The sequence below is a fragment of the Haplochromis burtoni genome, unplaced genomic scaffold, assembly GCF_018398535.1.
Source record: "Haplochromis burtoni strain Fernald_Lab_line unplaced genomic scaffold, NCSU_Asbu1 Contig_58, whole genome shotgun sequence".
Lineage (NCBI taxonomy): Eukaryota > Metazoa > Chordata > Actinopteri > Cichliformes > Cichlidae > Haplochromis > Haplochromis burtoni.
Window position 1 is genome coordinate 2,576,575 of NW_024582419.1, and position 19,078 is coordinate 2,595,652.

The 19,078-nt window shown below is 40.9% G+C and overlaps 1 protein-coding gene across 1 annotated transcript; it reads left to right on the top strand.

The window, feature by feature from the left end:
• The first annotated feature begins 1,445 nt into the window (after positions 1-1,445).
• mrc1a (mannose receptor, C type 1a) lies at positions 1,446-17,801 on the top strand. Its single transcript, XM_005922486.3, has 30 exons — positions 1,446-1,637; positions 1,744-2,145; positions 3,400-3,573; positions 4,629-4,784; positions 4,860-4,973; positions 5,086-5,226; positions 5,314-5,493; positions 5,847-6,004; positions 6,085-6,201; positions 6,282-6,397; positions 8,933-9,081; positions 11,474-11,673; positions 11,769-11,884; positions 11,988-12,069; positions 12,164-12,308; positions 12,424-12,462; positions 12,767-12,930; positions 13,067-13,131; positions 13,245-13,345; positions 13,478-13,617; positions 13,772-13,877; positions 13,974-14,140; positions 14,889-14,994; positions 15,770-16,002; positions 16,114-16,279; positions 16,377-16,529; positions 16,616-16,732; positions 16,823-16,981; positions 17,067-17,099; positions 17,190-17,801. Exons 1-30 carry the CDS (start codon positions 1,565-1,567, stop codon positions 17,429-17,431), a joined length of 4,314 nt encoding a protein of 1,437 aa, XP_005922548.1. The 5' UTR covers positions 1,446-1,564; the 3' UTR covers positions 17,432-17,801.
• Positions 17,802-19,078: the final 1,277 nt, after the last annotated feature.

Here is a 19,078-nt window from a genome sequence, read left to right on the forward strand (position 1 = left end):
CATAACTCGCTGATTCACCGTGATATGTGTCATGTTCTGTAGCGGAAGCTACCCCGACAGTAGCTACCGCTACATGCACGATCCCACGCAATCAATCTATTGTTTTCTTTTGTAACCCTCGTTGCATTGCCACTCAATGTAACGATACTAATTTTTAAAATAACGAAAACACTAGTATTTCCCTGCATTATCCCGATGCAGGGGGGAAGAGCGTATTTTGCCATCTGCTAAGAGCTAACGGCTATAGGCTGATAGCGTCGCCAACGCGATCGCGGATCATTGTCTGCGAGTGACCAAAATACTTTAAAATATCGCCCTGTTACTGTCTCATCCATCTCCTTTTCACTTCCAATGTTATAATAAGTGGCAAAGGTGCTTTTTTTTACCGTTAAACACAATTTGCATAATAATTTGGAACTAATTTTGGACTTGATGCCCTCATATTCTTCCATAAACAAATACACAGGATATGTACCCCTACCTGAGATAATTTTTGTGTAAGTATAAATTGTTGTCAGAGGTGGCCACCTCTGACAACAATTTATACTTACACAAAAATCTAGTCTTACTGCCAGTAGATACCAAAGACCTGGTCGCCTACACAGAGCAGAACGAGCACGCAAAACAAAAAAGGGTTGAGAGCAGAGGCAAGCAGCATTAAAAAATCAGATTTATCAGATAAACCAAGGATTAAGACATATAGTAAATGTAAAGTTCAGGTTATTTTAATTAAAAAAAAAACATTTAAAGCTTTATTCAGTGTCATGACAAGTGAGCAAAGTGGAAAGCTACCACAGTCATTCTTCATTCTGTATGACTATTGTGTTCCTGACAGAAGTTCAGTTTTAACATTTAAGAAACTTATCTGGATCTATTGGTCTAAGCACCATAACTTGGTGTTTCTGCAGTTTGGAACCAAAGTGGTCAAAGTGCCACTCATTTCCCCCAATAGGAAGCAGGATTTCCTCTTGTCCTCTCTGTCTTCTGATTGGTGTCATTGCTCTACTCTTCAACAAAAGCCTCATAGTACTATCCTGCAAAAACATACATCTTCTCAATCTCCCTTTGAATCTAAATTTAGTCTTGCACAGTGCAATCTGCTCTCAGGGTTCAAGCTCCAGGCACATTTTTAGCACATAATGTCTATTTACAACAGTTTAAAGTCAATGATGAAGTCAATAAAGGGAATTAATCCTGAAAAGGGTGCTTTGTGATATTTAAAAAAAAAACAAAAAAAACCTTTTGCTTTCATTATTAGTCTTGCCTGACACTTTAAGTTGACTTTCATTTTCTTGCTGAATGGAGAGGTCAGATTGTTTGTTTCCTACTTCCTGCCTACCCTGCCAAAAGGTCTGCAAAGCTTGTGGAACTTCCAGGAGTTTGACCAGGCGTAACTACTCATGTGACAGGATATCCATCTGTCTGATTAAAAAGGGAAGGCACTGAGTCCTGGATCACTGTTGTTCCATGTCACACACGTTTGTATACACCAGACCCCTTTGCTCATGACGGGAAATCTCTGCTACAGCCTCATCCAACAGTAACTGCAAACTACACAAGGATAATGTTGCCCTGTTTAAATTTTGCTGTGGTCCTCTGTGTCCTTGTCCAAGTCTTCTGCATCACCGCTGATATAGGTATGTAACACAGAAACATTTTTGTTGGTTAATACACTTGTGGCTTCATTTGAAAAACATATCCCATGGGAATGTGGTGCTGAATTTTCTTTTTGCTCTGCTCCAGACACGAGTAGCTTCCTGATTTTCAATGAAGATCACAACAAGTGCGTAAAGGTGGCGAGTGCCACCTTTATAACAGTGGATGCTTGTAATCCTCATGCCAAAGATCAACAGTTCCGATGGGTCTCTGAGTCTCGTCTCCTCAGTTTGTCCCTTAAGCTGTGTTTGGGTACTACAGCGATAAAAGACTGGGTGAAGGTGCAGCTCGTGGAATGTGATGAGAGCAATGACCTCCAGCATTGGCAGTGTAAGAACGATACCCTCTTTGGCCTAAAAGACCAGGACCTGCACTTAAACTGGGGCAACTGCGATGAGGAAAGTGTCATGATCTACAAAGGTTCTGGGATCTGGAGTCGCTGGAGGATATATGGCACTCAGGGGGACCTCTGTTCAAAGGGATATCAAGGTAGGAATGATGGGCACAAGAGCCTACAAAGATAGCTAAACCTGAGTCTGCTTTAGCTTTGTAGAAAGTTTAGAAATGTGTTTTAGAAGGTCCTTGAACAGTGCATGCTTTAAAGTTGTTGTTTTTGGAATTTGTAAAGTACAATAAAATTTTTCTTACTTCCATTCAAATTACAAATGCAAAATATTACAATCTGTACAAAGCAAACTAGGTTATAAAAGTGCTATGGCTACTGATGAAATTACATTTACCATCTAAACATCTTAAAGTATGTGGAAGGTTGTTTTTTTATCTGATCTGAGTACGAAACTTGGCTTGGCTATAATAATATTTATTGGGGATTTTGTAGTTGTCTAGGGAACGTAACATAGTTCTTATTCTTTCCCCCTTCTTTTTGAATATTTGGACAGAGTATGAATGTTTTAGCACATGTTAGAGTATGTCGTTGTTTGGAGTGTAGCATTTGAGGATTTAAGCATTACGAAATTATGTTTTCAACTGCAGGTATAATTTTTAGAAAGATTTTCTTGGACTAGAAGGGAGCTGGTTACAGCATAGCTGTTGAGAAACTTGCTGTTCTTACTAAAAGTGAACACAGTCAGGGATCGCTGGTGAGACTGCATAATTGTCAGTGCAGCACAGATAATAAGCAGTCCTTATGAAGGCACTCTCTGTGCACAGCATAGGCAGCAAGTCTCAACTGTATAAATGGAATCCATGGTGGATAGGTGAAAAACCCACACTTTTTAAAGCTTGGTAACTCAAACAACCAAAAGCTGTATTAAGTTTTAACATCCACCATCACTTTCAGGTCAAGCTAAAACTTTAGACTCATTTATCACACCTGATAACCTATTTGCAAAGTACAAGTATGAGTTTGCGTGCTTTAATGTACTTTTGGTTTGGAGTGATTTGCAGTGATTTGTACTTACCATTTGCAACGTTTGCAGCACTTCCCAACATTCTGGAGCATTTTGGGAAAAACCCCTTTTCATCATGGGCACGTGTCCATTACAAGCACAAGTTCATTTTCTAAATTTAAATGACTGACTTTAACCAGGGCAAGAAACCGAACACTACTCCTTCTCACCCAGCATCAATAAACAAACTTGAGGGTAAATTGGCTGAAATCAATTGAATGAAGTTCTAAAAGCTTAAGAAAAGAACCCTAAGAAGTTGGGAGGCAAACTCTCATAATTATCAATCACATGCTGGTGAAATGACTGCACGTCTCCATTATTTGTGTCTCCGCAGAGATATTCACACTAGGAGGAAATGCTTTTGGAACCGCTTGTCAGTTCCCTTTTAAGTTCCACGAGAAGTGGTATGCCGAATGCACTAAAGACGGTCGTACGGATGGACAGCTGTGGTGTGCCACAGAGAGAGATTATGATAAAGTGGGAAAATGGGGACTTTGTCCAACCAGAGGTAAGGAATGAAAAATCTCTTTAACCTGAAAGATGGTCTGATCCAGTCCACTTTACATCTATAATATGAAGACAGGAAGTCCTCCATGGTTACTTATATTAAATCATGCACAAAAACTTTGTTTTTTTTATGAAGAATTAAGTGCTGCAGGCCCGTTTTCTGACCCTCTCTGACCTTTTCCTCTCATGGACTGTCAACACAGCACTGTCCTCTGTTTCCTCTTTTCACAGGCTTAAGTTTCCCCTGGCACTGCTCTTAAACTGAGGCAGGAAAGCAACAGCAAAATAAAGGGATCTCCCTTTACCAGACTGCTTTATAAAGTCAGAGTTCCGTCCCATCTGAGGCTGTAGAAGATGTTTCTTAAATTACATACTTTATATACTTTCTTCCTTTAAGTTTTGAAATTCTTATTGATACTTTCTGTTCCTGTATATCAGCTATTCCCAAAATTAAGACTGCTGTGGCCCACCTAAAAACCACAGACTCCCATGGGGCCCACCTTAATCTTTCTTCTAATCAAAATACAAGAAAAATCAGTGTATTTCTTTGAAAATGTTATTCAAAAAGCATAAACAACACAGGCTGTTGGCTATAAATTGCTAATGTTGCCCAATCAGTGTTAAGGCCCACCTGCCACACAAACCTCAGTACTATAATATCACAAACTAACCACCTCTTATTACTAATTTTAATTAACCTTAATTTAAATAAATACATTTATATACATATGTAATTGCATATACTTGTAATTTCAAACTGAATTTCTCTTATTACTGCAGCACCACCTGCAGTACCTTCACCGCCCACCAGGGCGCCCCCAGCTCACACTTCGGGAATCACTGTTATAGATCAACATGTCATCAAAACAGACATGTTTTAAATTGTGATAGCACCCAATCTTCAGTCCATATTCAAACCATGCAGGGTAATAAAATAAACTGAATCCTTCACCGTCTACTTAAGTCAGGGAGCGTTCAATGAATTTAACTTCCTGATATAAGTAATTTCCAGCTGTGTAATAATTTATAGCGCTTTGTGTCTTTACCATAATCTAGCATCCTCCAACTGGATCACTGACCCAGTCACAGGGGTTCAGTATCAGTTAAACGCACAGTCAGTGTTGACTTGGTATCAGGCCAGGAAGAGCTGCCAGCAGCAGGGAGCCGACCTCCTCAGCATCGTAGAGTTGCATGAGCAGTCATACATTTCAGGTACATAATCAGCCTTCTATCATCTGTGTTATATTGCTGATGATACATTAATTTCAAATGCATGTGTTGACACAGGGTTAGCAAATCATTTGGGCTCATCTCTGTGGATTGGGCTGAACAGCTTGGATTTTGATAGTGGATGGCAGTGGAGCAACGGAAACCCTTTCAGATATTTAAACTGGGCCCCAGGTTAGTATGTCTTGGTATATGTCATGGAATTGTGTGAGTTTTTTAAATACCTGGAGTACTTCAAAAGTACACCCTTTTATATTTAGCATTAACTAACCTGTGCTTCCCACAGGTCATCCATCATCAAACCCTGGGCTAAACTGTGCAACCCTAAATGCTGCAAAGGCCTCAAAGTGGGAGAGCAGCGTGTGCAGCAAGAAACTTGGTTACGTTTGTCGTAAAGGAAATGCTACCAGTCTGCCCCCACCATCGAGTAAATTTCCGTTTATTATGAGTCCGTGTCTTTACAATACAAAGCTAGAAAGAGTTTGTTCTTAGCCCTTCTGATCTCTGTCCACAGCCAAACAGCCTGGCTTTTGCCCCAATCACTGGGTTCACTATGCAGGAAACTGCTACTATCTGGTGAGGACTGCAGAGATGTGGAGTAATGCTTTAGCTGCATGCCGCAAAGAAGGAGGAGATCTTGCCAGCATACATAACATAGAGGAGCAGAGCTTCATTATTTCTCAATCTGGATACAGTAAGTGTGCAAGAAGATAACAACAAATAACAATATCCTGCTAAAGTACTGAAATATCAGAAAGTAAGTACTCTAACGTGACGTGGAATAGGCCTACCTATTACCTACCTACTTATAAATGAAAAGAAATAATTTTAAATTTTGAGAAAATATGAAACTAGCCTTAGCTTAGCATAGCATTAGCTAGGTTGTACAGTATGAGCTTTGTAACAAACTATACCTGGCAGCACCTCCAAACCAGACTAAATAAATAAATTTGTGACGTTCATTGAACAATTATATTATAAAAACAGGCTGAAAGAGTAAGGAGACATATATGACCACTTTCCGTCTCTATATACTTCAAACCTCAGTGCCGACAGATGTGCTCTGGATTGGCATGAATGACCAAAAGAACCAGATGCTCTTTGAATGGTCCGATCACTCACATGTCACCTTTACCCAGTGGCAGAGTGATGAGCCCTCTCATCTCATCAGCTTCCAAGAGGACTGTGTCCTGATTCAAGGAAAGGTAGCACAAATTCTTGCAAAACCACAATCAATTCTGTTATAAAGTTACAACTCTAAGACCCCTCTGTATTTCTTATACAGGATGGTAAGTGGGCAGATCACACTTGTGAGAAGTTGCATGGATATATGTGCAAGAAGAAGGCCTCGGCTAAACCAATTGGAGGCAGTCTAGCAGAAGTCAACAAAGGGTGCACTCTTGTGAGTTATGTCCTCTCCTTTAAATACAGGTGCAATTTAACAGAAAAGCCTTTATTCATCATTTTTTCTCCTTTTTTTAGGGATCAATCAGGTTTGGTTCATACTGTTATAACATCGGAGCTGAGAAAAAAACCTTTGAAGAGGCAAAGCAGGCATGCTCAGGGGCTGGTGCGAACCTGGTGGATGTGTCTGATAGGTATATTTCATGTTTAGATGTTTTGTATTAGTTCAAATACCAAATATCCATTCATCTCTCCATCCATTTTGTTCAGCTTATCTGGGGCAGAAGCCCAAGCAGAGAAGCCCAGACCTTCCTCCTCCAGCTTGTCTGGGGGAACAACAAGGCATTCCCAGGGCAGTCGAGAGATATAACCTCTCCAGCGTGTCCTGGGTCTGCCCCGGGGCTTCTTCCTGGTGGGACATGCCCATAAAACCTCACCCAGGAGGTGCCTAGGAGGCATCTTTGTCAGGTGCCCGACTCACCTCAGCTGGCTTCTTTCGATCTCGAAGAGAAGCGGCTCTACTCTGAGCCCCTCCCAAATCGCCAAATTTCTCACCCTATCTCTAAGGGAGAGGCCAGCCACCCTTTGGAAGAAGCCCATTTCTGCCGCTTGTATCCGAGATCTCATTCTTTCGGTCATTACCCGAAGCTCGTGACCATAGGTGTGGGTAGGGACGTAAATCGACCAGTAAATTGAGAGCTTTGCTTTTACACTCATCTCTCTCTTAACCACAACAGATCGGTACAGTGTCTGCATCACTGTGGCCGCTGCACCAATCCGTCTGTTGATCTCCCGCTCCCTTCTCTCGTCACTTGTGGTTGTTCACAAGTGACCCTGAGATACTTAAACTCCTCCACTTGGGGCAGGAACTCGTCCCTAACCCGAAGTGGGCACTCCACCCTTTTCCAGCTGAGGACCATGGCCTCAGATTGGGAGGTGCTGATTCTCATTCCCACCGCTTCACACTCGGCTGTGAATCGTTCCAAGGTGAGCTGGAACCCCATCACCAGATGAAGCCAACAGAATCACATCATCTGCAAAAAGCAGAGATGAGATCCTGAGACCACCCAAGTGAAAGCCTTCCACCACTTGGCTACGCCTAGAAATTCTGTCCATAAAAATTATGGACAGAATTGGTGACAAAGGGCAGCCCTGGCTGAGCACATCACCTACCAGGAACGAGTTTGACTTATTGCCGGCTATGTGGACCAAGTTCTTGCAACGGTTGTATAAGGATGGAACACACCCTCCGGTCCCCTTTCTTAAAGATGGGAAGCACCACCCCGGTCTGCCAGTCCAGGGGTACTGCCCCTGATCTCCACACAACATTGTAGAGGCATGTCAACCAAGATAGCCCTACAACATCCAGAGCCTTCAGAAACTCAGGGCAGACCTCATCCACCCCAGGGGCTCCGCCACCAAGGAGTTGTTTAACTGCCTCAGTGACCTCACCCCCAGAGATTGGCTGGTCATCCCCTTCATCCCCAGATTCTGCTTTCTCCAAGGAAGACGTGCCAGTGGGATTAAGGAGGTCCTCAAAGTATTTCTTCCACCACCCGACAATTTTCTCAGTCGAAGTCAGCAGCACTCCACCCGCACTATACACAGTGCACGTAGAACAGTGCTTTCTCCTCCTGAGTCGCCTGACGGTTTGCCAGAATCTCTTCAAGGCAGTCCAAAAGTCTTTTTCCATGGCCTCTCCGAACTCCTCCCACACCCGAGTTTTTGCTTCAGCCACCACCCGCTTAAGTCCAATAACAAAACAAGTGACGTGAGCATTGAAGTCTCCCAGTAGGACAACAGACTCTCCAGGAGGACCACCCTCCAGTACCCCAGCCAGGGACTCCAAGAAGGCTGGGTACTCTGAACCGCCAATCGGCGCATAAGCGCAGACGACGGTCAGGACTCGTTCCCCGACCTGGAGGTGAAGGGAAAAAAACCCTCTCGTCCACTGGGAGAAGCCCCAACATACCGGCAGCAAGCCAAGGGGATACCAAGATACCCACCCTGGCCCGCCACCTCTCACCAGGGGTAACTCCAGACTGAGACAGAGTCCAGCCCCTCTCCAGGAGGCTAGTTCCAGAGCCCAAGGTGTGCATTGATGTGAGCCTGACTATATCTAACCGGTACCTCTCAACCTCACGCACTAACTCAGCCTCCTTCCCCACCAGAGGAGTGAAATTCCGTGTACCAATTGCCAGTCTTGGTAGCCGGGGATCAGTCCTCCGCTCCTGGCCGCCGCCCAGCTCACAATGCACCTGGCCCCCACGGTGCCTCCTGAGGGTGGTGGGCCTGCACCACCTTTGCTTTTTGTTCTATTGGTAGACCATACATTTTCAATATTGTGCAATAATTTTCATTTACGTAGTCATTAGAATTTGAAACTAGATTAAAATTGGATTGCACAGTCCTTGCTCATATCATTACTCAATTCTTGAGGAACATGGTTTCAGTTCTTTCTTCAGTTTTTTGTTTGTTTTTTTATAGGGGATGCAAAAGAAATCACTGGACAAGGGTAGCTTTACTAGAGCTCTGATCACTTGATCGTGATCGCCTACTTTTACATAAAAATCCTTTAATATTAGAGCCTTCATCAGACTAGTATGGACAGTACTGAACCATGACATATATAATTTGTTTGTCTGTTTTGGACTTTACAACTATTTCACACTTAATTCTAATGCAGAAATGTCACACATATGCCAAACTTTGTGTATGTTTTCATGCAGATATGAGAATGCTTTTCTGGTGAGTTTGGTGGGCTTGAGACCAGAGAAGTACTTCTGGACAGGCTTCTCCAACACAGAAGACAGAAACATGTTCAAATGGACGACTGAAAGAGCGGTCACGTTCACTAATTTCAATGTGGGAATGCCAGGTACGCTCTTTAACCTTATACACTCTTTAACTTATTACAATCCAGAGTCAGTTTTGATGTGTGTTTGGCATCACTGTCCTGTTGGAATACCCATTTGTGCCCAAGTTTGTGTCCATCTAGCCAATGATTTGAGAAGTTGTAGAATTTGGAAGAATTCACCCTTTGTGTAATGTAGCAGAACCGTTGTCAGCAAAACAGTCCTAGAGCATATAGAGCATGTTGCTACCACCACCATGCTTGGCAGTTGATACAGTGTTCTTAATTTACTCCTGTCACAGTCAGGCGAGGACAGACTGTATGAATTGAAAAAGGACCCAAAATGCAGACTCCAAGGAACAGGGAACCAAAACTTGAATGTTAACAAAAGGTGAGCCGTTTAATAAGGCTGGTAGAAAAGGTACAAACAAAGGGCAAGGCAAACTGAAGCAAAATTAACACAAACCTAAACTGGGGAATCTAAACAAACAATAAGAAAAACCTAGACAAGAAACTTGGAAGCATGGCATCGGAAACATGGCGTGGACAACAGACGACCTGACAATCACACACTGAAAACAGAGAACTTAAATACACAGGAGGTGATTAGGGGAAGTGGAGCCACATGAGGAAACAGCTGAGAGTAGTTAGGCAGGACGAGGCAGGGACGCAAAACTAGAAACACTCACATGAGACATGGACCTTCAAAGTAAAACAGGAAACACACTGACTGAATTCTAAAACACGCAAACTTAAGAGCAACTGGGGGGACAGAACATAGGAATCTGAAACATGGAACAGAAAGGCACAGTAGATCAACATGAACATAACAACGCCACAGGGGAAGAGTAATACTGAACACGATGAACACAGAAACCCCAGACCTCTTCACAATAAAACAGGAAACAGAATGAGACGTAGACATGACAACCCGAACTTCACAATGTAAGACACAGACATGAAACTCAGGAAGAGCAGGGGAGATTTAACATGGTTGGAAACACGAAGGGGAAATAATAAGAACTAGAAACACTTAGGCATGATAATACAAACTTGATAACATAAGACACGCAGCATGAAACATGAAGGATGAGGGGAAGCTTAAATACAGGGGAAGAAAACACAAGGAGTCTAATAACCAAATGAACTTAGATAACCTAATGAACAAAATAAACTCAAACTTAAAACGCTGGGTCAAAAGACCCAGGACCATGACAACTCCTCCCCTTTACTCCTATTATTTTGGCTGAATAGTGGACAGCTTCAAATTTTAGTCGAGCTTGAAGGTGCTGATTTCTGAAACTGGCTTCACTATTGACAGTGAAGCTGGGATTACAGCAGTTTCCAGTTCATGTCTTTTTTTTTTTTTTTCTTTTTGCCTGTCCCGTTTGGTTCTTTTGCCATCAGAATTATTGTCTAAAGGCGAGAAAGATGCCCAACGGATTTACTTTACCAAATTGACCATCCCAGCCTTGCCGTAATGGTCTATTTGATTCACCTTTTATTGTTTATTTTATTTATTTTTTATTTTCACTTGCTAGATACGGGACAGACTTGAATGAGGAAAAGAAAAGGGAGAAAGGAAGAGGGGGAAAAAACAGCGGAGAAGAGGGACGGGGATAAAGGGCAAAAAAACAAAAACCAACTAAATAAGCAGACAAAAAAAATACATATATCAATCACCTGGATCACCTGTTGAGAAAGAAAAAAGAAAACAAGCAGAAGAAAACGAGAGCAATACAATAAACAACATCACGATGATCTATGGGAATATAACAGTAAATACTAAATATTAAACATTATTGTGCAGCACGTAAGATCGACAGCGCACAGTGTGCTTTGAGGTAGGAGCCAAAAAGGGTGTAGTTTGTGTGTGTGAGCACCCGTGTGTACACCTGTGAGCATGGACGCGCTTGTTTTTAAAAGGTTCCTTCATGTAATGATCTGCTAGAGGGTGTGGGGAGCCACAGCCCGTCCACCAGGGCATGAAGCAGGTGATGGAGGAGATCAAAGCTCCAGACATCCAGAGGCCCCCAGTTTCCAGTTCATGTCAATATTCAGTCTTGGTTGTTCCTAGCTTGTTCCTGAACTAACTAAATTTCCTCTCAATTGAGGGAGAAAGTTAGGGTCTTCTTCCAGATTTTGGCAATGTGGTGACACAGCTGAATAACTTGTGCTTAAGCTAAATCATTTAAACTGATATTCTCGGAATCTGAAGTTGTTTAGAGACAGACCTTCCCAATCTACAGTTCTCCTTCTTCACTTCACTTGGTCTTTGCCATTGTTCTGAGAATGCTGTCATGATAATCATTGTCATGTAATTCATGATCACTAATGAGAAGTTATGCTCAACATAGTTTCTTTTCTGTATTTGATTGAATCTAATCCGTATGCTTTTATCTTACTCTAATAAAAGACAGAAAACAAGGATGTGTTGCCATGACAACTGGAGTTTTTGCTGGACTATGGGATGTTGTCAGCTGCAGTAACAAGGAGAAGTATATTTGCAAGAAACGTGCTGAGGGTGTGCAGACAACAACAGCTCCACCCACCACTCTGGCCGCGGCCTGTGCTTCTGAGTGGACCCCGCTCAGCAAAGGGAACAAATGTTTCAAAGTAGGAGCACAAACTTAAGAACAATAACAAATTTGTGCCGTTTCAGTAATAAAACACTGGCTTCCCCCCCCTTTTTTTTTCACTCCTTAATAAAGGCGTACAAGAAACGTCAAGAGGAAAAGAAGACTTGGTCTGAAGCACGGGATTTCTGCAGGGCCATTGGCGGGGACCTCATAAGCTTACACAGTCATCAGGAATGTAGAGAGCTCAAGTATGTTTACTTGCACTAGCTAACAGCTTGCATATCTCAGAATTCATACTGGGTAAATCAACAATTCAGATAATCAGTGCTTGTGTTTTTTACTTTCATACAGTGTCTACTACAGTGAAAAATTCTGGATAGGCCTCAGCTTACAGGGAACCAATGGAGGTTTTGTCTGGGGTGATGGATCACCGGTACATAGCAATTCAGAACAATCAGGAAAAGCTTTAATTATTACTGCTCTCATTTCCTGCCTAATTATGTATCTTTGTAAAAACTTTGACCTAGTTTGACTTTGAGAACTGGGGCTATGGAGAACCAAATAACCACAATGACAGCGAGCACTGTACAGAGATGGACTTTAACTTAAGAATGAGGTGGTATGATCGACACTGTGATGCCTACAATAGCTGGATTTGCCAGTTACGCAAAGGTGAGACAGGCTGATCATATCTTGGAATTTCAGCTCACACAGAGCCAGATTTCCAAACATTTGGTGTTAAATTAAAGCTTGGTAATATTTGTGGGTCTCGCTTATTTATTCTCAGGTGTGACTCCCAACCCCGAGCCTGTGATATCTGTACAAGGTAAGTTTAATTATTGTTCAGAGAAAAGTCTAGTTGATTCAACAGATCTTTTTATTTCACTGAGAAATACAGTGTAGGTCAGTTGATTCACTATTTCTGTCTAGACTCAACGATGCCCTCTGCTATTTCATTGATTGGTCTAAAATGTAAATTATACCTCATTAATTCATTCATGGTTCTTTGAGTCTAAACCCTAAGGATTCTTTAATATTTCTGCCTAAATTCTTTTCATAAATCAACTTAAAGATTTACAAAGCTGCCTGCATGACTGAACTCCCAATGACTGTTTTTGCTCTCTTTGCAGAATACAACACCACAGACGATGGATGGCTTCTATACAATGACAGCCAGTATTACCTGAACATGAACAAACAGAGTATGGAAGCAGCCAGAGCCTATTGCAAAAAAAACTTTGGTGAACTTGTAGTCATCACAGGAGAGAGCGAGAGAAAGTTCCTTTGGAAACAGGCAAGAACTATAGAATTCATTTCCAAACCTGATAAATCAAATCAGGACCTTTGTGCATTTTCTTTAAATTCTAAAATCCACAGAGTCTCTTTTTCCTTTTCCTCCTAATATAAAGTCGCATTTTATGTTTCAACAGATTTCTAGAGGAACACAAGGACAGTACTACATCGGCCTGATAGTGAATTTAGATAAATCGTTTAGGTAAATCAAAATGCATTATTTACAAAAAAATAAACACTAGCTGTTTACAAACAACCTTCATCAAATGTTTAGGATTCTTGATAACTTGTTAATTCTCTTCTTTTCATTTTAAGCTGGCTTGATGGCACCCCTGTAACTTACACCGCATGGGAACACAATGAGCCCAACTTTGCCAACAATGATGAAAACTGTGTGACTATGTACAACAGCATGGGTGAGTCTAATACAGAGAAAATCTATATTGTAATTTATAGTAAATGTTAGTAAAAAAATTAATCCCTAAATCCCTTGAAATGATTTGAAATTGAATTCAATTCATAATTTTCTGTAAATTCTTCACATGTAGGGTACTGGAATGATATTAACTGTGGTATTGAGCTTCCTTCGATATGTAAGAGAAGCAACAGTTTTATCAATACAACAATGGCCCCGACGACAGCTCCCAAAGGAGGATGTGCTCCAGAGTGGCTAGCTTTCCAAGGAAAGGTAAATACATATGTACTACACAGATTATTCCAGGTAAATGTCTTTAATTAAACAAACAAATAAATAAAAAGTATGGAAAAATATCCTGGCCAAGTTGATTTCTGCCCATTTGTTATTTCAGTATAAACGCCCTGATTACATTTTATTTACACAGTGCTACAAATTTGTTGTGGGGAATCACAAAAACTGGCACGATGCCAGGACACACTGCATAAACCAGGGAGGAAATCTGCTTTCTATAACCAGTGAGAAAGAGCAAGGTGAGTGACAGGAGTGTTGCAAAGTGCAGTTCATGTTTAAACACATCGGTTGATTTTCATGTGTCACTAAATTACATTGCAATAATTCCTTTCTAGCTTTCCTAACAACACAGATGCTGAACTACAAGGAAGATTTTTGGATTGGTATGAATGATGTCAACTGGGAGATGCGCTTTGTGTGGACAGATGGGAAAAGTATTTCCTACACCAACTGGGCCTTAGGGGAGCCAGCATCAGCACCTCCAGGAAGATATTTTCATGAGGTTTTTCTGAGAATTTTTCCTCTCCCTCACACGCTTTAATTTAGAAAAGACATTGAATTAGACTGAGTGCTGCCTATCCAGACAGCTAATATTAAATAAACAGTTTAGTTTAACAGTATGGTACATGTATGTGCTCCAGATGGTCCCAGTCACCTTAACACATGATTAGGAAGAAGTCTAATATGATATTCAAAAGATCACTTTTAATCACTGAAATGGTAGTATTTCTTTGTTATCCCATGCTTCCAAGTCAAGGTTTGGTCTAATGAACATATACAATATTTAAAATCTTTGTTTCATAATCAGTACTATAGAAAGAAAAAAACAACAGCAGCTATGTTTCCACTTATCGAGTTCAGGAGCCTCTCCCAGCTGCCACAGGGTCAGAGGCGGGCACACAGTGGCCTTTGCTGGGTGAAGAGACACAGAGAGATGGACATCCGTGCTCACAGTCAATTTAGAGTCATCAGTTAACCTAACCTGCCTGCATGCTCTGCAGGCAGACACAGCACCACTTGTATCTACTTTTAGTTAAATAAGAAAATCTGTAAACTCTTTTACTCCACCAGCCATTCTGCCTCCATCACACAGTGATTACACAGATTATGTGTGCATGCCCCAGTGGTAATATTTATGTAAGACAATAAGACAAACATTTACTTACTCAAACGGTGTGTAAAAAGAAATGTCAGGATACTGTCATCATAATACAACCAATGGAAACAAACCTTTTTTTTCTGCTTGACAGTCCTATGACTGCGTGATCATGATGGGCACCAGTGCCAGAAAAACTGGATACTGGAAGGTGGATGACTGTCAGTCAGATTATGGCTTCATCTGTAAAAGAAAAATTGGTGAGTAACAAACTGACGAGGCCACACTATCAGTAAAGCATGCTGTTAAATTTGAAGGCGCTCTCTATTATCCTTATCCTTAAATGTATTATGCAACTCACCTCTATGAGTCACAAGATCAAGCTTCAGACAACTTTTTTAACTCTTGGATCTGTGTGATGTCAGTGACTAACCCTAATATGGTCATGTTGCCTATGGCCACAATAGCCCTATGCCAAGGAGTTCAAACCTGTTCTATGTAACAGTCAGCCAATCAGAACAATCAGTTTACAGTTAGCTTAACAATACCCAGCATAACAAAAATGATTTCAACATTTAAATTATTTAAAAGTGTGACTTGTCATGAATTGTTGAATGATGGCAGTTGAGAGGACGCTGAATCATGATGTTGAAACAGGCATTACAACAGAAATGCGTCATTACACTGCAGAGCAGTACAGCGGCATGAAAAACAAAAGAAAAACACACAGAGAATGGCTAGGAGCCAAACAGGAAGCACAACCAGAAGCAAAACAGGTGATCTGACAAAAAAAGACGGGGTCAAAACAGGACTCTGTATACACAGGGGGCTGCTGAGGATGAAAAACAGGTGGAAGAAGGTCAAAGTACAGGAGCAAGTAATCAAACAGAAGTGAAAACAATGAGAGAAACAGGAGGGGTGAAAAAGCAAAGTGGAAAATAGTTCCGTTTTGTGTAATCGAACTTGAGTTGCAGAGCCCTTACGTAGACATTTCTTGTGACTGTGATTACCAGCTAATGTGTGTCATTTACTCAGATTCACAAATTGCTGTCAAACCTACAACTGTGTCACCAAAGACCTTCTACAAGCTCGGCAATGACTCCTACAAAGTGGTGACCCAGAAAATGCGCTGGGATGAGGCCAGGAGGCAGTGCCAAGCAGATGATGCAGAGCTGGCTAGCATCCTGAGCCCCGTAGCACACGCATACGCCACCTTGCAGATTCTCAAGCTCAACGAGCCTTTGTGGATTGGCCTCAACAGCAATGTGGTAGGGGTCTACCTGTTACAGCTTATTGCTGGTTCAAGCAGGATTTCAAGTTGAGATTTTGACCTTGTTTCTAGCTCTGTGTCAGTTTTCAACGATTTTATTTTTTCACAGACTGGTTTTCACTTCAAGTGGGTGGATAACTGGGCTCTGTCTTACACCAAATGGGGCAAAAATGAACCTAAAAATAACTACGCCTGTGTGTATGTAGATGTGGACAAAACATGGAAGACTGCACCATGTACCAATACCTATTATTCCCTTTGCAAAAGGTCACAAGGTGAGACATTCTGTCTTTTACACTTTGTACACACTCACTATGCAAAGTTAGCAGGCAGCTCATAAGACTGTCATAAAACCTGCTCCTTCTTTTTCAGTTGTAGCTCCCACTGCTCCCCCGCAGCTTCCTGGAGACTGTCCACAATCAACAAGCAGGAGAACATGGATACCTTTCAGAGGCCATTGTTATTCCTTCTTCAGCTCAGTGACCAACGACTGGGCCCACGCCTCAATTGAATGTATAAAATTGGGTAAGTTACAAATAATTCAATGTAAACAGAGAATTATGTCCATGTTTATAACCTTTAGCTTTTAACTGTTGTACCATGTTTATCAGGTGCTTCTCTAGTGAGTATTCAGGACCCTATTGAGAGTAAATTCATAGAAGAGAATGTGGAGATTCTCCAGGACAGTGCCAAAACCTTTTGGATTGGCATGTACAAGACCCATGAAGGTGAGGTTAACTTCAGCATAATATATACATGTATATACACACCGACACATTGGATATGTGTTGATAAATTAACATGTGTCTCCGCTTCAGACAAGTGGATGTGGATCGATGACAGCCCTTTGGACTATACCAACTGGAAATCAGGAATGCCACAGTCAGAGTCGTGTGTGTACATCAGTTCTTACACTGGTCTGTGGAGTACGACAGAGTGCAGAAGGTCATTTTCTTTCATCTGCAAAACACCAAAAGGTAACTTAAAGAAGCTTTTTTTTAAAATATATTCAAATAAGCCTTGTATGTATTTACTGATTTATTTACTGATTTATCATTTTAGTTATTAAACCTACAGAAAAGCCTCCATTTGTTGGTAAGTTGTTAAAAATATATAACATATATTTTTTAATTTTTCAAATCTGAGTAAATTCACTGCTCCAACTTTACATTTTTGTCTCCTCAGCCCACGTCGTCCAGGAAACTACACACGGGTCCGCTGGCATCACTGTGGCTATAGTATTAATTGTAATCGCCATAGTTGGACTTGGTGCCTTCCTCCTGTTCCGTAAAAGGATACCTAGGATACCTGCCCCCACCCTGGGAGAATCCACCTTTGACAACAAGTTATACTTCAACAATCCAAACCGAGCAGCGGTGGACACCAAAGGGCTGGTTGCGAACATAGAACAGAATGAGCAAGCATAGAAAGGCAGGAGAGGATTGGCAATCAACCCCATGAAAATTAGATTTCTGTCTTTATTTCATGCTTATTTTTTGGATCACTTCTCTGGAAACTGGAACTGTTTGGTGTTTTTTTGTGTTTTTTTAGGAATTGTACGATTTGTATCAAAGATAGTTATTACAAATTATTGGGTTTTTGTTTTTCATGATAACGTGATATGTGAAATGTGTACAGATTTTTTTGTTTTGTTTTACTTTTATAATCAACATAAACAATGATGAGAATGACAGAAAGTGAGTTTTAGTGCAATTTGACAAATCTAAGTTGAAATGCTCTCTGGTCCGTTTTATGGCATTTAAATTAAAGCCTGATTAAAAAAAATATGAAAACATATTATGTATCGTCTCCATTTTTTTTTCATTTAAATGAATAAATAGAAACATAGTAATTATATTCAGCCATGATATACATGAAGACTGGGCTGGTTTCCACTAAGTTATGGTAAACATCAACATGGGAATCCAATACCATTGCAGGTTAATATGTATAGTTTCCACTGTGATGTTTATGTAACCATGTGTAGAAAGGAAAGAGAGGTCCTTCTCCATCAGGTGGACAACAGCTAATCTCCTGATGGCAGGGAGGTGGTAAGTAAAGAAGGGCAAAAAACCCATTTTATTTATAAAACCATTTGAGCAAAAAGCCTTTCATCAGTTGTGCCTCAATATGAATCACCTGTTGCTGGTCCAACTCCATGGCCATGCCTGGTGAAAACTCAACACGGCCCGCTGGATTTCATGTTAAACTGTGAAGGAGGGCATAAATTTTGGAGCTTTAATTGCAATTTTACAACTTTTACAGCTTTTTATACTGATGGAGATCTCTCCCATTGCCATTCATACTATACCAAAGTAAGTAAGTAATAGATAAATTAGTAAATAACAGAAAAGTCAAAGACATTTTCTGTGAATTGACAAAAAACTTTTTTATGATTTATGAAAACTGTTTTATGATCACAACACAGTCAATGAGTTAAGCACATGCTTTTTTCCCACTTACAAACTGCACTCGCAAGGTTAGAAAGAACGGCACACTAAAGCTCAGGACTCCAAATACTGAAAGAGACATTGGGTACCAAGAAGAAACACGGGACTGCTTACACTCATGTACAAGCTTAATGCATAACTAGAAACCCTTTAAATATAATTACGAGGCCAAAATAATTCATGGAATTCCAACACATGATATTCCTGAATCTGGTTAATGTTTCTTGGTGAGCGAAATGTGTTTTTTGTGGAATAATAATTCACAGGATGTCTGTTTATAAAAAGGTTTAAAGCGTGAAGCTCATTAGCTAATTTATGAACATTTGTTGTTGCTGTCTTACACTAAACATACCTTTGAATGTCCATAATCAGTAAATGTTTGACACAGGGTTACTCTGTGGTAAAGATTAACTACAGCTTAAAAGTGCAGTCAGGCAGTAAGGCAATCAAAGCTACAGTCGACTTAAGGCAGCTACAGAAACAAAATGTCACTACCAGAAAAGCAAACAGACAACCCCACAAGCGCACCATGCGAATCCAGCTCACCCAAAGAAGAAACAGGCAACCCTACAAACGCACCATGCAAATCTAGCTCACGTGAGAGAAAATTAACAGAGAAAGGAC

What these genes read in the sequence shown, in the direction of transcription:
- mrc1a (XM_005922486.3), top strand. Translation starts at nt 1,565, where the DNA reads ATGTTGCCCTGTTTAAATTTTGCTGTGGTCCTCTGTGTCCTTGTCCAA. An exon ending in CAGGAATGTAGAGAGCTCAA is followed by an intron (nt 11,885 to 11,987) that starts GTATGTTTACTT and finishes ACTTTCATACAG; the next exon opens with TGTCTACTACAGTGAAAAAT. An exon ending in GGCTAGCTTTCCAAGGAAAG is followed by an intron (nt 13,618 to 13,771) that starts GTAAATACATAT and finishes TTATTTACACAG; the next exon opens with TGCTACAAATTTGTTGTGGG.